Raw genomic sequence first — 18895 nt, 5'->3', positions numbered from 1 at the left:
TATTACAATGTTCATAAAATTTCCAGAATATCTCTTAAACCTCTACATGATCTCTCATTATTTTTCTTTTTATCAGTTCTCTAAGTTTGGTGTCAACACTTTCAACATTATGCTGCTTAAGTCTTTGTGCTAAAAGATTTTGTGCTCTGGAGTTGTCAAAAAATAGTTGCTTAGCTGCAATCTTTCTAAACTCATGTATATTAGCCAGACACTCCCTTATTTTCTTTTTAACACTATGTATTTGCTCCTGCTCTTGTTTTATGAGATTCCCCTTATTCTGCAATACTTTAACCTTTGTCAGCCCCTCTAAGTAATTTTTATTGCTTCTTAATTTGTCAGCCCCTCTAAGCAATTTCTATTACTTCTTAACTATACCTCATTTTTCTTTTATTTTGATCCTATTTTTAAACTCCATTTTCATTTTATCCCAGTCACTACCTATAACTTCTGAGATATTTCCATCTTCCCCTAATAACTCGAATAATTTCCACTACCCATTCCTAAAATTCATCTCTTTTTAACAGGTAGGTGGGACAGTACCAGTGCCATATTTTAACTTCATTACCCTGCATTTTTATTTTAGTTTTTACTGGTGAATGATCAGAAAGGGTTATTAGATGGGTGACAAAGCTTTCCATTAAATGTACATGTTCCTGTGAAATATAATTTCTATCTAGTCCAGCTCAGTTACTGTACCTTATAAATTCTAAGTTCCTAGAAATGAATTGGTATCTCCAGATCATATATTTTTATAAATTCCTCATGAATCTACTGTTTTTTGTTATATTGTCCCTTCTAGGTCCCTCTGATACATCTTCGCTATTGCAAATCAAATTCCAGTCCCCACCTATAAATGATATTCCCTGCTGAAGGCTGTTTATTTCTCCCACAATTTTCTTAAGCTCCATAATAGCAGTTTTTGATGAAATAGAAATACATGCCATTGTAATCCTCCTCTCTTGCCAGTAGCCCCTTACTACCACAAATCTACCATTTTTGTCTTTTTCCCTTCATCTATTAGAGCCCCTCTAGCAATTAGTATAATTACTCTCCTTTTCCTCTGCCACTCATCTTCCACTTAATATCTTTATTTCTTCCTTTTCTACCCATCTGCTGCTGTGCTACCCTGGCTCCAGCATCCGTACCTACATACTTGGGCTCCTGCCTACCCTGCCCTTACCTCCTGAAAGTACCCTCCTGAACACTCTGACCAAGAACAGGCTAAACAAACTCTTCCTTCCAAAGCTATAAGGCCTTACTACTGCTCCCTGAGTTCTCCCTACAACAAGGATTTCAAGAAACTCGGGCTCCTGCCTACCCTGCCCTTACCTCCTGAAAGTACCCTCCTGAACACACTGACCAAGAACAGGCTCAACGAACTCTTCCTTCCAAAGCTATAAGGCCTTACTACTGCTCCCTGAGTTCTCCCTACAACAAGGATTTCAAGAAAGTATGTGAACTTTGTAAATCTGTGCAGTTAAATTGATTCTAATAGGTCCTAGTACGCTACCCTGCCAGACTAGACAGCAGCCACTACCCCCTCTCTTTACTGCTTGCACTCGTAGTTCTCCCCGTAATTTCAACCCTCTCCTCTGCTGCTTTAGTTTTTCCTGCATTCCTTACCCTCTATACTGAACCTTGAAATCTCCTTCCTCCTTTTTTTTCTTACTCTCCCCTGGGATCTCTTCTGCCTCCTACTGACCGACCACTAGGTGGCGCTCCTCCACCTTCTTGAAGTCCCCACTACTTTTTCCCTGTCCCTCCTCATTCCCCCTATCACAGCCCTCCAACATCTTTCTTCTACTTTCTCCCTCTCTACTGTCCAGGATTCCTAGCTACTTTTCCCTTTATTCAGCCCTCATCTAACCATTTCTGACATCCTCTCCTTCCTCCCACTGTCTTCCTCCTTTACATCTGCACTCTAACTCCACTTCTCTGTACTCCCCATTCTCATCTCTGCTACTCTTACCTTACCTATTCACATCCCTGCAAAACTTACCTTCTGACTATTTCTCTCTCTTCTGATTGTTTTCCTCACTTTCTCCTCCTCTGGCTCTCCCACCTGACTTCCGGCCAGTACTTGCTCTCTCCATTCCCTCTCCTTGCCTCCTCTCTCCCCCTTCTCCACCCACTTCCTCTCCAAACACTTTATAGCTCCTGCTTCCAAATAGTCGCCATCTTTATTTATTCCTTTTCTACCCATCTGCTGCTGTGCTACCCTGGCTCCAGCGTCCGTACCTACATAGTAAGTAACTAACTGGCTTTCTGCCTACTTGTAACACTAGACTGTTCTTTGCTATTTTCAGTTGACACACATTGTGTAATTCTGCTCTTGTTTCTACAGTCTCATGCCATTTAGTTAGCGTGTTGCTCGCTAAATTGGAACGTAATCTGCAAAGGACTGATTTGTTTTGTTGTTATCGCTATTTTTCTGCTGCATTTATTCTTAGTAAATTTTAAGTAATTTTGTTCTAGTGACTCCTGTCTCGCATGCCATATAACTAGCGCATTGCTTGCATAAGTGGCGTGTAATCTACTAGGACTGGCTTGTTTGTTGCCGATATTTTTCCTTTTTCATTCCTACTGCATTTATTCTACGTATGTTACTATTTTTCTTTCCTGTTTACCTGTGCTAGCTGACAATGTTAATTTCAACAGTGATAAATGCTGAAGAGTCTAACTCTGTAGCCGTATAAGCTGAAAAGTACTCTGAAATTATTCTATGTAGGTTCAACTGTTTTTTTTTCTCGTACCTGTATAGAGAGATTACTAACTGTGTTAACTGAAACAGTGCTAGTTGCTAATGCGCCTAGTTGTACATAAATTAACTGTAAAGAAACAACTCTCGGAAGCGCAATTTCCCAGTTCCAATGTGCAGCTTTCAGCTATACCATAACTGTATGGGGCTTGCTTTTTAACTACCACATGCTCTGTGCTAGTCACACAGTACCCAAAGTAATTTGGCTCCTAAATGCTTTACTCCCTAGGGGTAGCTGCTGGCATTTTGTTTTACTATTTGGGCGTGCATTATTTCTAACTCATCCATGCTAGTCGTACAGTATTCCGCTCCCTTGTAGCATGGTAAAACTCATTTGAGCAGCTGTTGGATGTGCCTTTAACTGGTCGAGGCTTTTTCTTCTACAAATACTTACTAGCAGCCCAGTACCCAAGCCTCCGCAGCATATAAATATACTAGATTCCTTTGATAAGCTCTCCGCTGTAACTTAACCACTAGAACGTGCTTATTTAAAACAGGCACCTCAACTGTTGTCCCAAGTTGCAGGTCTAGGTATTTGTTATACTTGAACTTGTGATGTATTTTGTATAGCCTGGCTTCCCTGTGTCTGCCAAATTGCCTTCCAACTCAGCTAGGTGTATTATTTTTCTTTTTAATTGTCTGCTACTTAAATCCTCTGTGCACTAAGAACTGTGCATCTCTGTTATCTTCCAATGTTTAGTGGTTTCTGTGTGATTCTGCAAAACGTAACTATTTGTTTTGTTTTATTTAAATTTCTTGATGTAATATACAGTATTTGTCATATTTTACCTATGCATGCCTGACAACTGTTTTCTTGCATACCTTTGATGCCTACACTGCTGCTTAAAATCTATTTTTCTTTCCTCTATATTTTGTAGCTTGGGCTCCTGCCTACCCTGCCCTTACCTCCTGAAAGTACCCTCCTGAACACACTGACCAAGAACAGGCTAAGCAAACGCTTCCTTCCAAAGCTATAAGGCCTTACTACTACTCCCTGAGTTCTCCCTACAACAAGGATTTCAAGAAAGTATGTGAACTTTGTAAATCTGTGCAGTTAAATCGATTCTAATAGGTCCTAGTACACTACCCTGCCAGACTAGCCAGCAGCCACTACCCCGTCTCTTTACTGCTTGCACTCGTAGTTCTCCCCGTAATTTCAATCCTCTCCTCTGCTGCTTTAGTTTTTCCTGCATTCCTTACCCTCTATACTGAACCTCGAAATCTCCTTCCTCCTTTTTTTTCTGACTCTCCCCTGGGATCTCTTCTGCTTCCTACTGACCGACCACTAGGTGGGGCTCCTCCACCTTCTTGCAGTCCCCACTACTTTTTCCCTCTCCCTCCTCATTCCCCTTATCACAGCCCTCCAACATCTTTCTTATACTTTCTCCCTCTCTACTGTCCAGGATTCCTAGTTACTTTTCCCTTTATTCAGCCCTCATCTAACCATTTCTGACATCCTCTCCTTCCTCCCACTGTCTTCCTCCTTTACATCTATACTTTAACTCCACTTCTCTGTACTCCCCATTCTCATCTCTGCTACTCTTACCTTACCTATTCACATCCCTGCAAACTTACCTTCTGACTATTTCTCTCTCTTCTAATTGTTTTCCTCACTTCCTCCCTCTATTGGTCTTCCCACTCCGTTCGCCCTGTGGGCTCACTCAGCTCCCCTACCCTGCCCCCAAATTCCACCTGCCCCCAGCACCTCTACATTTATTCCTCATTAACCCCTCCCTCCTTATAGTTTCAACCAACCACACTCATCCACCAACACCATCAATTATCCAATTCCCATTTCACCCTCAAAAAGTCCACACCTTCTCTTAGTTCTGCCTCTGCTCTCTTCAACTAACCCTCCCCTTTCTAATCCATAAGTCACACCTCCCTTCCTCTCCCCTTCCTTAGCACCACAACTGCTCCCTATTTCCCTCTTATTTCTCTCTTCCCTCACCCATCCTAATCATGCCCTCCCAAATCCTCTATACTTTCAGACTCCCCTTCTCTCTTCTCTTCTTTCTTATTCCTCTCCATCATGCTACTGCATACTCACTAAAACCTCACCCATACCTTCCTTCTTCTCAAACTACCACTCTTACTCATCCTCAACCTCTCCTACTCTCTCATTCCACTCCATTTCTGCCTCCCTTATCTCTACTAACCAACTACACCTCTTCCATCCCAAAATTCTCTCATCCTCTACTAAAAACTTCTCTCTGATGTTTCCACTAACCCCTAAGTACTTCCTACCTCCCAAACTTAAAAGGCTAAGAGTTGTCTTATGTAATATCCTAGCCTTATCTGGAGACATTAATCCTAACCCGGGCCCCCACCTCAGTACAAATAACTCCCTCACTCCATCCCCTTCCTCCCTTACCTCTAATAAGCCTCTCCCCCTTCTCCTTCTTCTCCTCCTTCCTCTCTCAGCACCCTGAAAATCTTCACCATCAATTCTCGGAGCCTTAACAACAAAATTCACCACATCCATGCTTGGATCAACCACAACCTACCTGACATCTTAGCCATCTCCGAAACCTGGCTAAAACCTCATATTTCTGATTCTGAAATATTACCCCCAGGTTTCAACATCCTAAGGACTGACCGGTTAAATAAAAAAGGTGGAGGTTCTGCCCTTATCTACTCTAACCTTCTCTCCTTAATCCCCCTTCACATCCCAGTCCCTCAATTCAAGAACACTGAAATAACTGCTAGCCTCCTCCAACTCAATAAACATAAAAACATCTGCTTCATTGCCTTATACATCTCCCCTGGGGACAATATCTCCACCCTCGAGAATATTCTCCACTGGGCCTCATCTGAAATAAACTATGAAACCTTTATTTTAGGTGATGTCAACATTGACTGGAACAAAATCAACACCCCTTCCCCCTCCCTAGCCATCAACCTGTTCAACTTCTCCCAAGTAATCCATTCAACAACCAGACCTAACAAAAACCACCCCCCAGGATCCATCATTGATTGGATTTTAGTCTCCCATCCAAACAAATTCTCCCTCTCTGGCACTATCCCTGACTCCTTCAGTGACCATCTCTCTGCTTTCATTCATCACTCTGCTAACCCCTCCCAATTCCAACACCATTACATTCAAACTCGTAACCTTAGCAATTTCAAACCCTCAATTTTCTCAAACATTCTTAAACAAATCAACTGGCAAATCCTTAACACTCTCTACCTTGATAATGCAGTTGAGCATTTTAACTCTATCTTCCTAAATACTCTTAACTCCCTTGCCCCCCTAAGAAATAAACGAATCAAAGCCAACTCAGCTGACCAAAGAGACTAAACATTACATGCTTCTTACAGACAAATCCTGGAAGGTTTTTCAAAAAGTAAACTACCGTCTGACTTTCTCCAATATACCCAACTCCACAATAAAGTAAAAAAAAATAATCTCCCTAGACAAAAAAAGCTACTATAAACTTCAGTCCAATAATAATCAGAACCCAAAACAATTCTGGAAATCCGTTAACTCTCTTCTCCATCCTGGGTCAAGAAATAACCCCTGCCCTGACCCTAGCTTAACTAATGAGGAGCTGAGCTCTCACTTCAACTCTTTCTTCACAGAGTCTATAGCTAAACTAACTAAAACTTTTCCTGACAATAATCCACCCAACTTCCTTTTCTCTCCTTCCAACAACCCTAACTGTCCCTCTAAGTTCCAGCTCAAACCAGACCCACATTGTTTATAAAAAAGCTCTTATCCAAACTAAAGCCATGCTCTAATGCCCCCGACAACATCCCCCCTACCTTCCTCAAATGCGCAGCTGAAAGTATTGCCCTCCCAATTAGCATCCTGATCAACCGATCCTTAAAAGAATCTTATGTTCCCAAACTTTGGCATTCAGCCTACATTCTTCCACTTCACAAAGGAGGAAAAAATACCTCCATTTCTAACTTCCGCCCCATAGCCCTACTCTCTGCAATATCTAAAATTCTTGAAAAATGTGTCCACCACCAACTTTTACCCTACTTAACTGAGAACCAGTTACTCTCACCCACCCAACGCGGTTTATGTCCTGGCCACAGCACTATAACTGCCCTACTGTCCTTCTTAGAAACTGTCAATCAAGCCCGAGACTCTGGACTTCTTGTATCCACTGTTCTACTAGATCTTTCTAAAGTCTTTGACACCATCTCCCATACGCACCTTCTCCTTCATCTCTCCAACGTTAATCTCTCCCCTAATACTCCTTCCTGGTTCTCCAGTTACCTCACTGACAGATCACAAGCTGTCAGATGGAAGGACTCTATCTCTTCCTTCTTACCCACACCTACAGGTGTTCCTCAGGGATCCATCCTTGGCCCCATGCTATTTAACATCTTCATAAATAACCTTCACTCTGTCCTCCCTGACACTACAGTCATCCAATACGCTGATGACTCTACCTTAGTTTGTAGCGCTCCCAATTCTTCTGAACTTCTGTCCAAAACACAAACTGCTTTTTCCACTACAGAAAACTGGATGCACCAAAACCATCTCTCCCTCAACTCCAATAAATCTAAAATCCTAATTTTCCTACCTTCCAAGACTTCTTCCTTCAAGAAAAACACATTCAACATCCTAACCCAAACCAACATACCTATAGAAGTTGTCCCTTCCGCAAAACTCCTTGGTATTACCATTGATGAACACCTCAAATTCGACTTCCACATACAACAAAACATAAAAAACCCACCAAAAGTTAGGTATGCTCTACAGGAATAATCTATTTCTCTCAAACACCTCTAGACACACTCTAGCCACCACCTACCTTCTTCCCTCTCTACTTTATGCTGCCCCTCTTCTTTCTAATCTGTCTGCTTCCCTCACCTCTAAACTTGAATCTTGCTATAATAAGATTGCTAAATTTGCCTCCAAATCCAAAACCTCAACCCACCACTGCCTAACCCTTCAAGCTTTGAACTGGTTAGAACTCCCTAACCACCTTGACTATCTTCAAAACGACCGCACACAAATTAATATTCTTCCCAGAAAAATGCCCAGCCTTATCCAACATCCTTCCACCATACATCCCCAGCAGATCTTTGAGATCTGAACACAAAAACCTAATCTCCATTCACAGACCTAAACTTCCCACTGGCCAGTTACGACTATCCTTCTCTCTAGGTAAAAAAATGGAACTCTCTTTTTCCTTCCCTTAGGACTATTCCTTACACAGAATCCTTCAAGACCCAACTCTTCTCGCACCTATCTGCCAAATGGAAATGCTCTTGCTTTCACCCTACATAAAATCACGGGAATCTCTTCTCTAACCACCCCCTGCACCAATCTACAGTCTGATTTCAATTCTAAATTGAACCAATATGGTTTAGCTGACTCTCAGTCGACTGCAAGATGTAAATACTTCTAATAATGTGTAAAAAAAAATTCTTATTTTGTATTTGTTCTTCTAGGTATACTGCTGTTTGTACACTTCAATTGCTTTTTTATCTTGTGCATTTGTAACTTTGATTGTACTGCCTTGGAGCTTTTCTCCCCGGGCCTCCACTGAAAATGGGTTCTTCTTGGCCCAGTGGACTTCCCCGGTAATCAAACTGAAAATAAATAAATAAATAAATAATCTATCTATTATGAAATACTCTCTTTGCCAAATTCACATGCTCATTTCTTTACAGATATGTCTCCTGAAGCATTGCTATTTGCACACTGCATTTTGTAATATAATTCAAAACACATGCCTTTTTATCTATATCTGTAAGGCCATTCATGTTCCAAGATAATGTAAATAGTATAGCCACCATGATAAAAAGCTATTGTTCCCACGTATTATACATGACAGTTTCTTTTCGAATGTGCATTTCCTGCTTTTGCATTACATGCATATACTAATGTTTGGCAGGCTGATCTTTTGTACAGTTGTTTCTTTTCATCTCCATTTGAACTTATGTCACAATTTAAAGACTTTTTGTTTTAATGAAAATCCTCAAAAATAAAATAAAATAAAATAAATATGAAACACCCCCATTCCCTATTAACTTGGAACAAACACATAAAACTATGTATATTTTCAAAACATGAAGTTTAACCCTCCATAAGGGAACAATTGCCTCCAAACTGACAGCAGCACATACAGGCATTATCTATTTATCTATTTTAAAATTAAGGTTACCTCCTGCTAAAGCGTATGCTACAGCCTGTGCTCCCACTTACATTGATTGCTGTCTGTTCTTTTTTTTCTTATCTTCAGATATGAAAACAGCTTGTATACTTTCAGAAAACATTAACTTTTAGCCCTAAGAAAAAGTTTGCTGACAATCTTAACATAAAATTAAATTATGCATGGTTCTATTAATTGCATTAAAATATTAAGGATGCTAGGGAGATTATTAGCTCTTATTCACTTCCTATTATTTTAAATTAAATTTTTTCACTGAACTGCTTGCCATTGTACCTTTAAATTTTACATTTCTCTCAGCAGAAAATACTCAGAATTGTCAAGATTATCTGCTTGTTCTTGCAGACAGCTTGTCTCCATGAAAATGTACTCAGCAATGACTCTTTGTCAATTTCACTGAGAAGAGAACGTATAGCTGCCCCCAACCCCAAGACATCTTGATTCCACTGGACATTTTATCCATAAACTCAGTGTTGAAATTGAGAGTGGCTAAATTGTGACTATGTTATACTATGATCCATTGTGTTTTCAGCTAATTTTTTAACTCCTAGGTTTTTATCTTTTTTACAAAACTATTAGTTGTATGTGATGTTTAAATTATATTTCATTAAGATGGTATTTACTGATCTAATAATATGCTATAAGTGGCAACACAAATAATAAAGTTGTGCTTTAAATATAGTGGATTATTTATAAACATGTATGATATTTATTCTAATGGAATTGATATATATTATCCTGTTTATTCTTTTTAAGTATTTTATTTTATTTTATCTTATTTACTTTTGTTTATATTTATTAACATTTCGAAGGACTGGACTTAGGGTGAACTGATTTTGAAGACTAGTTTCACCTCATTTATTCAGCAAGATGTTATAGTCTCCTAAGGAATAATGATTTATTTTACCTCATACCTTAGACCCCAGGATTAGATTTTACTTATTATTTTATGTACTGGTTTATGTAATGTTTATTTGATTATATATATATATATATATATATATATATATATATATATATATATCAAAAATCAGTAATAGATTAAGGAAGCAGCCTTCAACACAAAAAGTTAAAATAAAAGTTGCATTTCTATATTTTCAGGCATCTTTGGAGTGTGGTTCTTCATGACATTCTGAACTGCTTTTATATATATATATATATATATATATATAAATATTTATAGAGGGTCTATATCAGATCATCGAAATAGCTGATTATCGAATGCCATAACGTCGAACTACAAAACTCGAACCCTAACAATATCAAAACCTCAAAACAGCAAATTTTTTCCCAGGGGAAAAAAAAATTGCTGTTCCGAGAAACACACACACCACAAACACACTAAAAAGCAGCAATCCACACACATACATTTAAAAGTTACATCTAACCCTACACTCCACTCCAAATACACTACTATCTATCCACTTACTTTAACCTTGACCCTAACCCTAAGGTCCATCACTATCACACACTCACCTCACCTGTGCCCTAACCCTAATTCACTTAACCCGCCCCTAACCCCAAATTCTCACTATCGTAGACTTACCTGACCTGTGCCCTAACCCTAACTCACCCAACCCATGCCCTAACCCGAATGTCCACACAATCACACACTTACCTTAACCCAACCCATAACTTTCCACCACATCACTGAAAACAGCAAAGCCACAACAACAGCCACCCAAATTCTTTCCCTGGGAAAGAATTTGGTTTTGTGCAGCTTCACTGTTTTCAGCGATCATGATATTTGGTTCGATATTAGATCATTCGAAATTCCGCTGTTTCGATGATCTAATATAGACCCATATATATATATATATATATATATATATATATATATATATATCTATGCACACACACACACACACACACACACACACACACACACACACACACACACACACACACACACACACACACACACGCGCAATAGGACCCATCTACCTTTTAATTTTAATTTTGTGTAAAGTAACCCTTTTTATAGAAGTTTTTTTTTTTCTTTTTTTAAACAAGGTTTAGATCCATGATTTTTAAACTGTTAATTTGTAAGTTTTTTATCACTGGTTACAATCTTAATTGATAGCTAAGTACATATAAGTTATTGATCTCATTTTGGTTATCTGTACCTGGTGAATTATTTTATTTTTTACTTATGTTCTGGGGAAGACCCTTTTCAGTGCGGACAAAAGTGTAGTATCTATTACTTTTAATGTGCTAAACTACTTTTTTTGTGTGGATGTAATAAATCAATTTTCACAACATTTGGTACACTTCCATGGCTTTTCAGCTGGATTCTGCTGAGAATTCCTATCCCTATAGACTGCATTGACTAATTTGCCACTGGAAGACAAACAAGCTAAAATATTTGCAGTTGAAAGAAGCTGAACATTTTCATGGCTTTCATCATGTTGTCTTCTTTTTAAAGCTTACATGCTTACAAACACACCTGTTTACAACTTAAGCCAAATGTGGTAATCTAGACATTCGCCCTTGTAATATAATGAGAAAATGTCTTAATTCTACATATAATATAATCAGTGCACTTTTACACCCCACCCTCCATCCCAGCAGCCCAACATCACAACATATGAGCATTAAACTTGATTTGTCCATCTTATTTTCTTGTTATGCTGTCAAACCTATATTTATTACAATGTTTTCTTTAATATCTTTAACACATATAACAGTCACTGAAAAGAATCCTTCCTCATTTCAAGTACCCCTGACTATACATGACACAAAACTATGTTAATGAATATAACATACAGCTTCTACCTTGAAACATTTTATAAAATACTGATTTTGTTTGTGTCTTTCGGCTTTTCCCGGTTATGGGTCACCACAGCGGAACTCCGGTCCGCTAATGATTGGCAGTAGAGTTTTATGTGCTGGCTTGCCAGGCCTAATGCACAACCTTCAATGAAGGAATGCCCATTCACACATGCCACCACACAGAAGATGCTCTAACTGAGAATCGAACGGGCAACGTCTAACTGTGAGGCGACAACGCTACCGCAGCACCACCACCACAGTACATTTTATAAAATACTGATAAGAACAAAAATTGTTCTACTTTGGTTAGTTTCCCCTCTTTTAGTGTCTTTCTAAAGCATTTTCCTTTGGCACATTGGAAAAAGGTTTCACTGGCAAAGTCTCTCTATGAACCTTACCATCATAAGAATGAGAAGTAGAGTCCCCTTCTGCTTGCTGATTCACTTGTTGTTGGCTAAACATTTTTTTTCTCCCTTAGCTTGTTCTGCAACAAAAAATGACTTTAATCCTCCAGGAGAAAACACTTTGAAGATGGCTGGATACAGCAGCATGAATCTCACACCTGCCTTCCAGCTTTCCCTGATTGCAGGATTAAATTTGCTTATCTTCTGCCTGGTGTACAGTGAATAATAATTTTCTACAATCACTTCACTGTCTTCAGCTTAGAATACTTTTCTCTTCTGCCAATATTTTATCAGGATCATCTCTTTCTGCTGATATAATTCCATCTTTACTAATGTAGATCTTTTCTGCTTTCTCATGGCCAGGTTTGGAGCACACACTTGATGTGCCCTTTCAATTAACAAATTTGTTGTGGTGCACCATCCCAGTTGCTTATTTGTGCTTTCATAAAATTAATACACCCTGTTCCTTCTAGCTTCTCGGGTAGAGCAGAAAATCTTAGATTTTCTCTGTTTACTCTGTCTTCTAACTCTACTATTTTTTAAACAGTTCTTCTTGAGAAACGTAACATTCAGCTAGCTTATTATTCATGTCAGCCTCTGAATTTTGCAGATTCATCAGTTCATCTGATCTTTCGATTTTGTTCCAGCCTTTTTTTGTTTGAATTGATATATTCCTTCACTGTTTAATTTATTTTAAACACTTCTGAGTACATTTGATATATTTTATCCACTAAATTACTGGAAGCCATCTCTGTAGCTTGAACTGCTTTTTATAGAACAGCTACAGAATCCTTCCCAGATGTGTTCATCTTTTTGGTTGATGTTCATTCAGGCTTATAAAAATTATTTTTTGCTGGCATCCAGGCAGTGCATTTACTAGACAGTAACTGAATTTTATAAGAAATATTAATAACAACAACAACAATAATAATAATAATAATAATAATAATAATAATAATAATAATAATAATAATAAATAGGGTTTCAGTGGCACTTATTTTTCTCAATTTCTGTTTTCCTACTGGGGAGCTGAAATTATGCTGTTAATCGGTGTGCAACCATCTTGGAAGTCCAATAGTTTAAGTGTTCTTTGAAGTGTAAGCATGCTACCAACATTTGAATACATTAAGAGCCAGAATCAATAATTCCTACACTAAGTGTGCACTAAGTGTACATGATATGCATTCAAGAACATTTTTATCACTTTTTTGTGCTTTCTAGTCACTCAGAAAGATTACACTAAGTGTCTAAGTGTACAGGTAGTCTACGCTTTGTGGTAACCCTTATGAATCCCTGTCAATATTTAAAGCTGCAAGAATATCAGTAAGAAGGCTACAATTAGGAGGAAAAATGCATGAGTTGTGTCTGTTCACTCAGAATAGTGTACACTTAGTGTAGTCATTAATGAATCACAAGGAAAGTATTCAATAAAGTAAAAAGTATGCTATCAACAGTTGGATACATTAAGTGTTTTATGAAGTATAAGGATGCTACCAATGTTTGTTTACATGACTTGCTCTATGTAGTGTAAGAATGCTGCCAACATTTAGACAGTGTCTGCAAACAATCTGTTCCTAATATTACTTTTCAGCTCCAAAGCTATTAAGGCCATTGAATTATTTGCTATAATCAGCTTTGCTAGAGGCCTGTATGTAATTGGTTACTCTAGCCAATATTATAACTCTTACGTAATGTAATTAATTAATTACTAGGAATAAAAAATTAACCTTAACACTTAAAGTTTTGTTACTGAACTAACAGAGCTTATTAAAGTTAAGTCTAAATCTGAAGATGATGAAACACTGGAGTTTGTTCAGTTCTTCCCAGGATTTGTCTGGGCAGTGAGAGACTTCACCTTGGACCTGTCATTAGATGGAAAAAAAATTACTGAAGATGAGTATCTGGATCATGCTCTACAACTTAAACAAGGTACCTTTACTTTTATGATGTCACTAGTTTAAACAACTGCCTGCTTGATGCAAACTGATCTTCTGATGATGTGCTTATAGATAGTTGCTGCACCTGCATAAGATATGGGCTGCAGCAGTACTGTGGAAGGTGTGATGCGTCAGTTAGTCTAACTGCATTGTTCTAGTACATGTAAATCTTGTAAATGCAAAGACTTGTACATCAGAAGCTTCAACATACAATGTGAGCTTAGGTGACTGATAATGATAGTGTGGAAAGCATGCAAGCTTTATGAAATTCCTATAAAAGTTGGGATTTTCAAATAAATCCTAGTTTTTGCTTTATAGTCAAAGTGGCATATAATGCTAAATGTAAAATACATTGACTTATAATAACCTTAGAGTTAATATATTTAGCATGGTGGTGTATGGTCTCACACATGGGAGGATTGTTTTGTATTTTATTGTCTATTTTTATTTTAATTTATTTGTTTCTTAACTTAGCAAGTGAACTAGTTTTTTCATATACCCTTTCCAGTAAGGACTTAGGTAAGGTGAACTGCATTGTGTGTACTAATCTGCATAGCCGGCCTTAGACATAGACCAACTAAGTGTCAGCCTAGGGCGTCGCTCTAGCAGGAGTGCTTTGCCAGTATTTTGTAGTTTATTTTTTGTAGAAAATAAATGGTTTCTTTAAAATGTGTTGAAGGAATACAGGAAAAACTGAAGAGTAAGACAAGCTGCAAGAAAAATGAAGAAAAAAGTAATTTGGATGGAGTAGGTAGATCAGGATGGGAGCACCAGGTGGTGTGAGGGGAGGACATTGTGATACCCTTTTGCCTAAGGCACCAGTTGACCAAAGGCCAGTCCTGGTATTCAGAGTAGACAGGTAATCAGTATGCCTTGAGAGAAGGAGGAAAACTGATGAACACAGAAACATAAAAATTGCAAAAATCATAGAAGTTTTTAAGATATCAACTTTTGTCTTTTTGTTTCAGTCCATAGTCTCACTGTACAGTGTATATATTAAGATTTCATAGGGATACAAATACAGAATATATATAAAAAAACTCTTTTTTGTACAAGTAAGAGTAGATTAGAAGCATTTTATGTAAGGAAGTCTGGTCTGTGACTGTGAGAGTAACAATTTTATAATGGGTAGTCGCAGGTAAAGTGTGAAAAAAGAAAAAGTGAAAGATCGATGACATGCAAGCACATTATGTGAGAGACCAAACTGGTTGAAAGGTTTGTGTGTATCCAATAAAATGAAAAAAAAAAAGTAGCTTTTGAGCCGCACTTTTGGTAAACTGCTAGAAAATACTGTAATAAAGTTTAATATGATTAGCCTCAGATATCAATGTCTGTAGCATTAAAAAATGCAGATTCTGCTTTACTGTGGCTGGAGAACAGAAGACAACATTGATGACTGACATTAGAAAGAGAGGGAGGATTGCCAGAGAAATTAATTACTGCAATGAAATTCAGAAAACGGTCTCCTATAAAATTTTAAGAGTACAAGACACCAGTGAATTGAATGCCAAACACAAATGTCCGAAACACCAAAAGGGCAAAATTTCCAAGTGTAAATATTTTGATCAAGGGAATAAGACCTTCTGCATCCCCATCTGTTAGGGGTGACAAGTCCCCTTTTCCTCATGAACTTATATATACCAACTTTATGGTTGCACAAACATGAAGAAGGGAGAACTCTAACAAACCAAAAGAATCACTGCTGACTGAAATACACAAACAAATCTCACCAGTTGTGATTTCCTATGAGGAAGTCTGGCTACAATCAGATGAAAGCGCTTAACCAGTGAATATTGGTGGTTTGTCTTGTATGAAATAAACTACATTATTTTTGGTTCGAGCCGAGGAGTCTGTCAATTGTTCCAGCTACTACAACCAGGCTATTGGTGTTGTTCCCTTTATATTGTTGCTTGTTCTTATGAAAAAACAATGACTTAGAATTCTGTCTCCCAGTGTCTTGCAATTTGAACAAGCTGGTGTTCTTCTTCTCTGGTATAGCTTGCTGAATTATATTATAGTCACAGTTCATTAGATCAACTGTTAACATAATTCAAAGGTTTTGTCTTTTCTTTGAGTTTGTGTGACCCTGTAGTTAGTATATTTAATTTCTGGGGGAGTGGGGGAGGAGTCCTCCATGTAAAAGCTGTTTTTTGTTTAACTTTTGGAATCATAAATGTAACCTATTGATTTACATTGGTGATTACTTTTTTTTCAATGATTTTAATAGAGATTAATGGTAATCGATGATAAGTTTATTCAGTGTTTTGCGTTTCGATCAAACTCACTGGCGATTAATTGCTGCACACTCATATATGAATTTGGTAAAATTTAGTTAAATTTATCTAACACACATTTTATCTAAACTCAATTTATTGGCACATTTGTATCTAAAGTTAATTTTATTGTCAAGGATTTTTATCAACAGTTAATTTTTTCTAACATGTTTAAGAAAAAGAAAATGAACCAAAAAGAGAAGTTTTTGCAGGGGTGTAAGCTCCCCTTTGACCCCACACCCCTTCACTTAAATATACTAACCCCACAGCTGCATAACTGTGGAGAAAGTTAAATATGGACAGCAATGTTTCCTTGTGTGTGTTGTTTTCTCATTTCTGTTTTAACTAGTCATATAAGCGCCTGTCCTGTACTGGAAAGTGGCTGTGAAATTCCTTACCATAGGTTCATAGGTGTATACTAAGTTAATGGCCCTGGAGCCTTTACAAACCTAGCCCATAGGATTACCCTGGCATTGTGCCACCCGACCTTAGCTCTTTGTGCCTCTCTCAAGTAGAGCCACTGGAGTGATCCCCGGGGTGAATTTTCAATTTCCCATCCACTCATCAAGATTTCTCTTGAAGACGGCCAGTGAGTTGCTCTGCTTGACATGTATGGGAAGTCTATTCCATAGCATGGGCAGTCTCTGGGTTATGAACCTGTCCCTCCAGCATATTCTGTTGATTGTGGTAATGAGGTTGAGGTCTCTGGAGCATGTGGTGCGAAGGGATTGGGATTTCTTTAGATGTAGCATTTCTAACAGAGCTGGGTCAGACATGGTTTTGTAAGTCAAACAAAGATCGCCTCTAAGTAGGGGATATGAAACAGAGAATAGTTAGAGTTTTTTGAGTCTGTCCATATAGGACAAGTATTTAAGGCCTAGGATCCTCTTTGTGAGGTACTTTTTTGGCCTCTCCAGTTTTTGCAGGTGTCTAGTGAGGTACATGCCAAATGGGGCATTGTACTCGATGACTGGCCTAATGAGGGAAGAATAGAGGGAAACAATGACCTCTTTCTTCCTGGATGCAAAAACTTAGTAATGAGATGTGCCACATAGAAGGACATTCTGACCGCAGTGGCAACATGGTAGTCAAAATAGAGGTTGCTATCAACCTGTGTTCCCAGATCTCTTATAACGCCTTCTGTGTTCAGTGGACTACCATGAATGTGGTAATTCATGGGAGCCAAGTTCTTCCCAAGGGGAATGATGACACATTTTTTGGCATAGAGCTTAAGGCCATGGTTCTGACACCAGCCATTAGTCTCATTGAGGCCTTTCTGTAGGATGTCAACATCACTTGGGGAGTTAATAATAGCTCCCAACTTGCAGCTGTCTGTGAACTTTGTCGGCCAGAGTCCCTTCATGTTGGCCTGGACTTCAAAGAAGTAGATACCAAACAGGAGATGACCCAGGACTGAAACCTGTGGGACTCCACTCATGACTGGTCGGCAGTCTGACTTGGAGTCAGCTACTTTCACACTGTGGGTTCTATCTGTGAGCCAGTTTGTAACCCACCTAGTGATATAGGGGTTGATGCCTAGCTTAGTGAGTTTTTCTATGATTCCTGAGTAGGGAATGGTATCAAATGCCTTGGCCAGATCAAGATAGGCTGTATGAGCCATATTGCCTTCATTCACAGCTCTGGTGACTGACTCAAAGAAGTTGACCAAGTTGAGCAGGCATGATCCACCTTCACAAAACCAAACAGTGTAGGATCCAGAATTTGTAGATTCCCTATATCCTTGTTTTTTAGGTCCATGATGATGCATTCCATAGCTTTGCATATCAGACTTGTCAGGTTAATGGGGAGATAATTACTGGGGTCTGTAGTCGCTCCTCCTTTGTGGAGAGGGATGACTGCAGCAGTGCACCATTCAGTAGGGACAAAGCCTGAGGTGAGGCTGTGACTGAACAGGGTACACAGTTGAGGTGCCAGTTCACTCTGTAGCTCATGTAGAGCAGTGCCAGGGATATTGTTAGGTCCCATAGAAGCTGTATTCTTGGCCTTGGACAGTGCTGTTTTAACCTGTGCAGCAGTAATACTGGATGCCTGGCAATCTACTGGTATTGTGATTGGTTCTTTGGGGAGAGAGGGGTAAAGTTAGCACTGAATCTGTCGACCAGTATATTGGCAATATCTGTTGGCTCAGTATAGGAGGTACCATTGTGCAGTAGCTCAGTGCAAATGTGGATATTGCCATGGAGATTCTTTACATAACTATAGAAGGCCTTGTGGTTGTCTTTATTATCTGCTGCAATTCTGTTGTCATAGCTAGCTTTAGAGAATTTTATGAGGGATCTCAACCTTTTGTTGAAGTTGATAAGGGAGTTTTTCCAGTCTTGGGACTTCACCTTATTCCGCATCAAGGAGTCTTGGACTCTAAGGACCACTTCCAAATTGACCATGTCCTTTGACTTGACCATTAGATTATACTGTGCAAGCTTCTTCATATCCCTAGCTCTGTGTTGGCTACATTTTGTTAATGAAAGAAAACTAGTTGTACATTTTGCTTCCTTGCTAATTGTTGAGCTCCAGCCATAAACTGATTGCTCTGTAATAAATGGCCTGTGAGTGGAAAGCTAAAACTAAATATATACCCCCCCAGGTAATGATGCTA

The 18895-nt window shown here is 38.6% G+C and overlaps 1 protein-coding gene across 1 annotated transcript in view; it reads left to right on the top strand.

The window, feature by feature from the left end:
* LOC122815810 (guanylate-binding protein 1-like) overlaps window positions 1–18895 on the top strand; it is an 869945-nt gene that overhangs the window by 170071 nt on the left and 680979 nt on the right. The window contains exon 4 of the mRNA XM_044088612.1: window positions 13810–13997. Within this exon, the coding sequence (XP_043944547.1) occupies window positions 13810–13997 (188 nt within the window). The remainder of the gene's footprint in view (window positions 1–13809; window positions 13998–18895) is intronic.

The sequence above is a fragment of the Protopterus annectens genome, chromosome 11.part0 (assembly GCF_019279795.1).
Source record: "Protopterus annectens isolate FY-2018-M chromosome 11.part0, PAN1.0, whole genome shotgun sequence".
In the NCBI taxonomy this organism is placed as follows: domain Eukaryota; kingdom Metazoa; phylum Chordata; order Ceratodontiformes; family Protopteridae; genus Protopterus; species Protopterus annectens.
The sequence above is the reverse complement of the archived record's forward strand: the minus strand, read 5'-3'. Positions and strand labels throughout refer to the sequence as shown.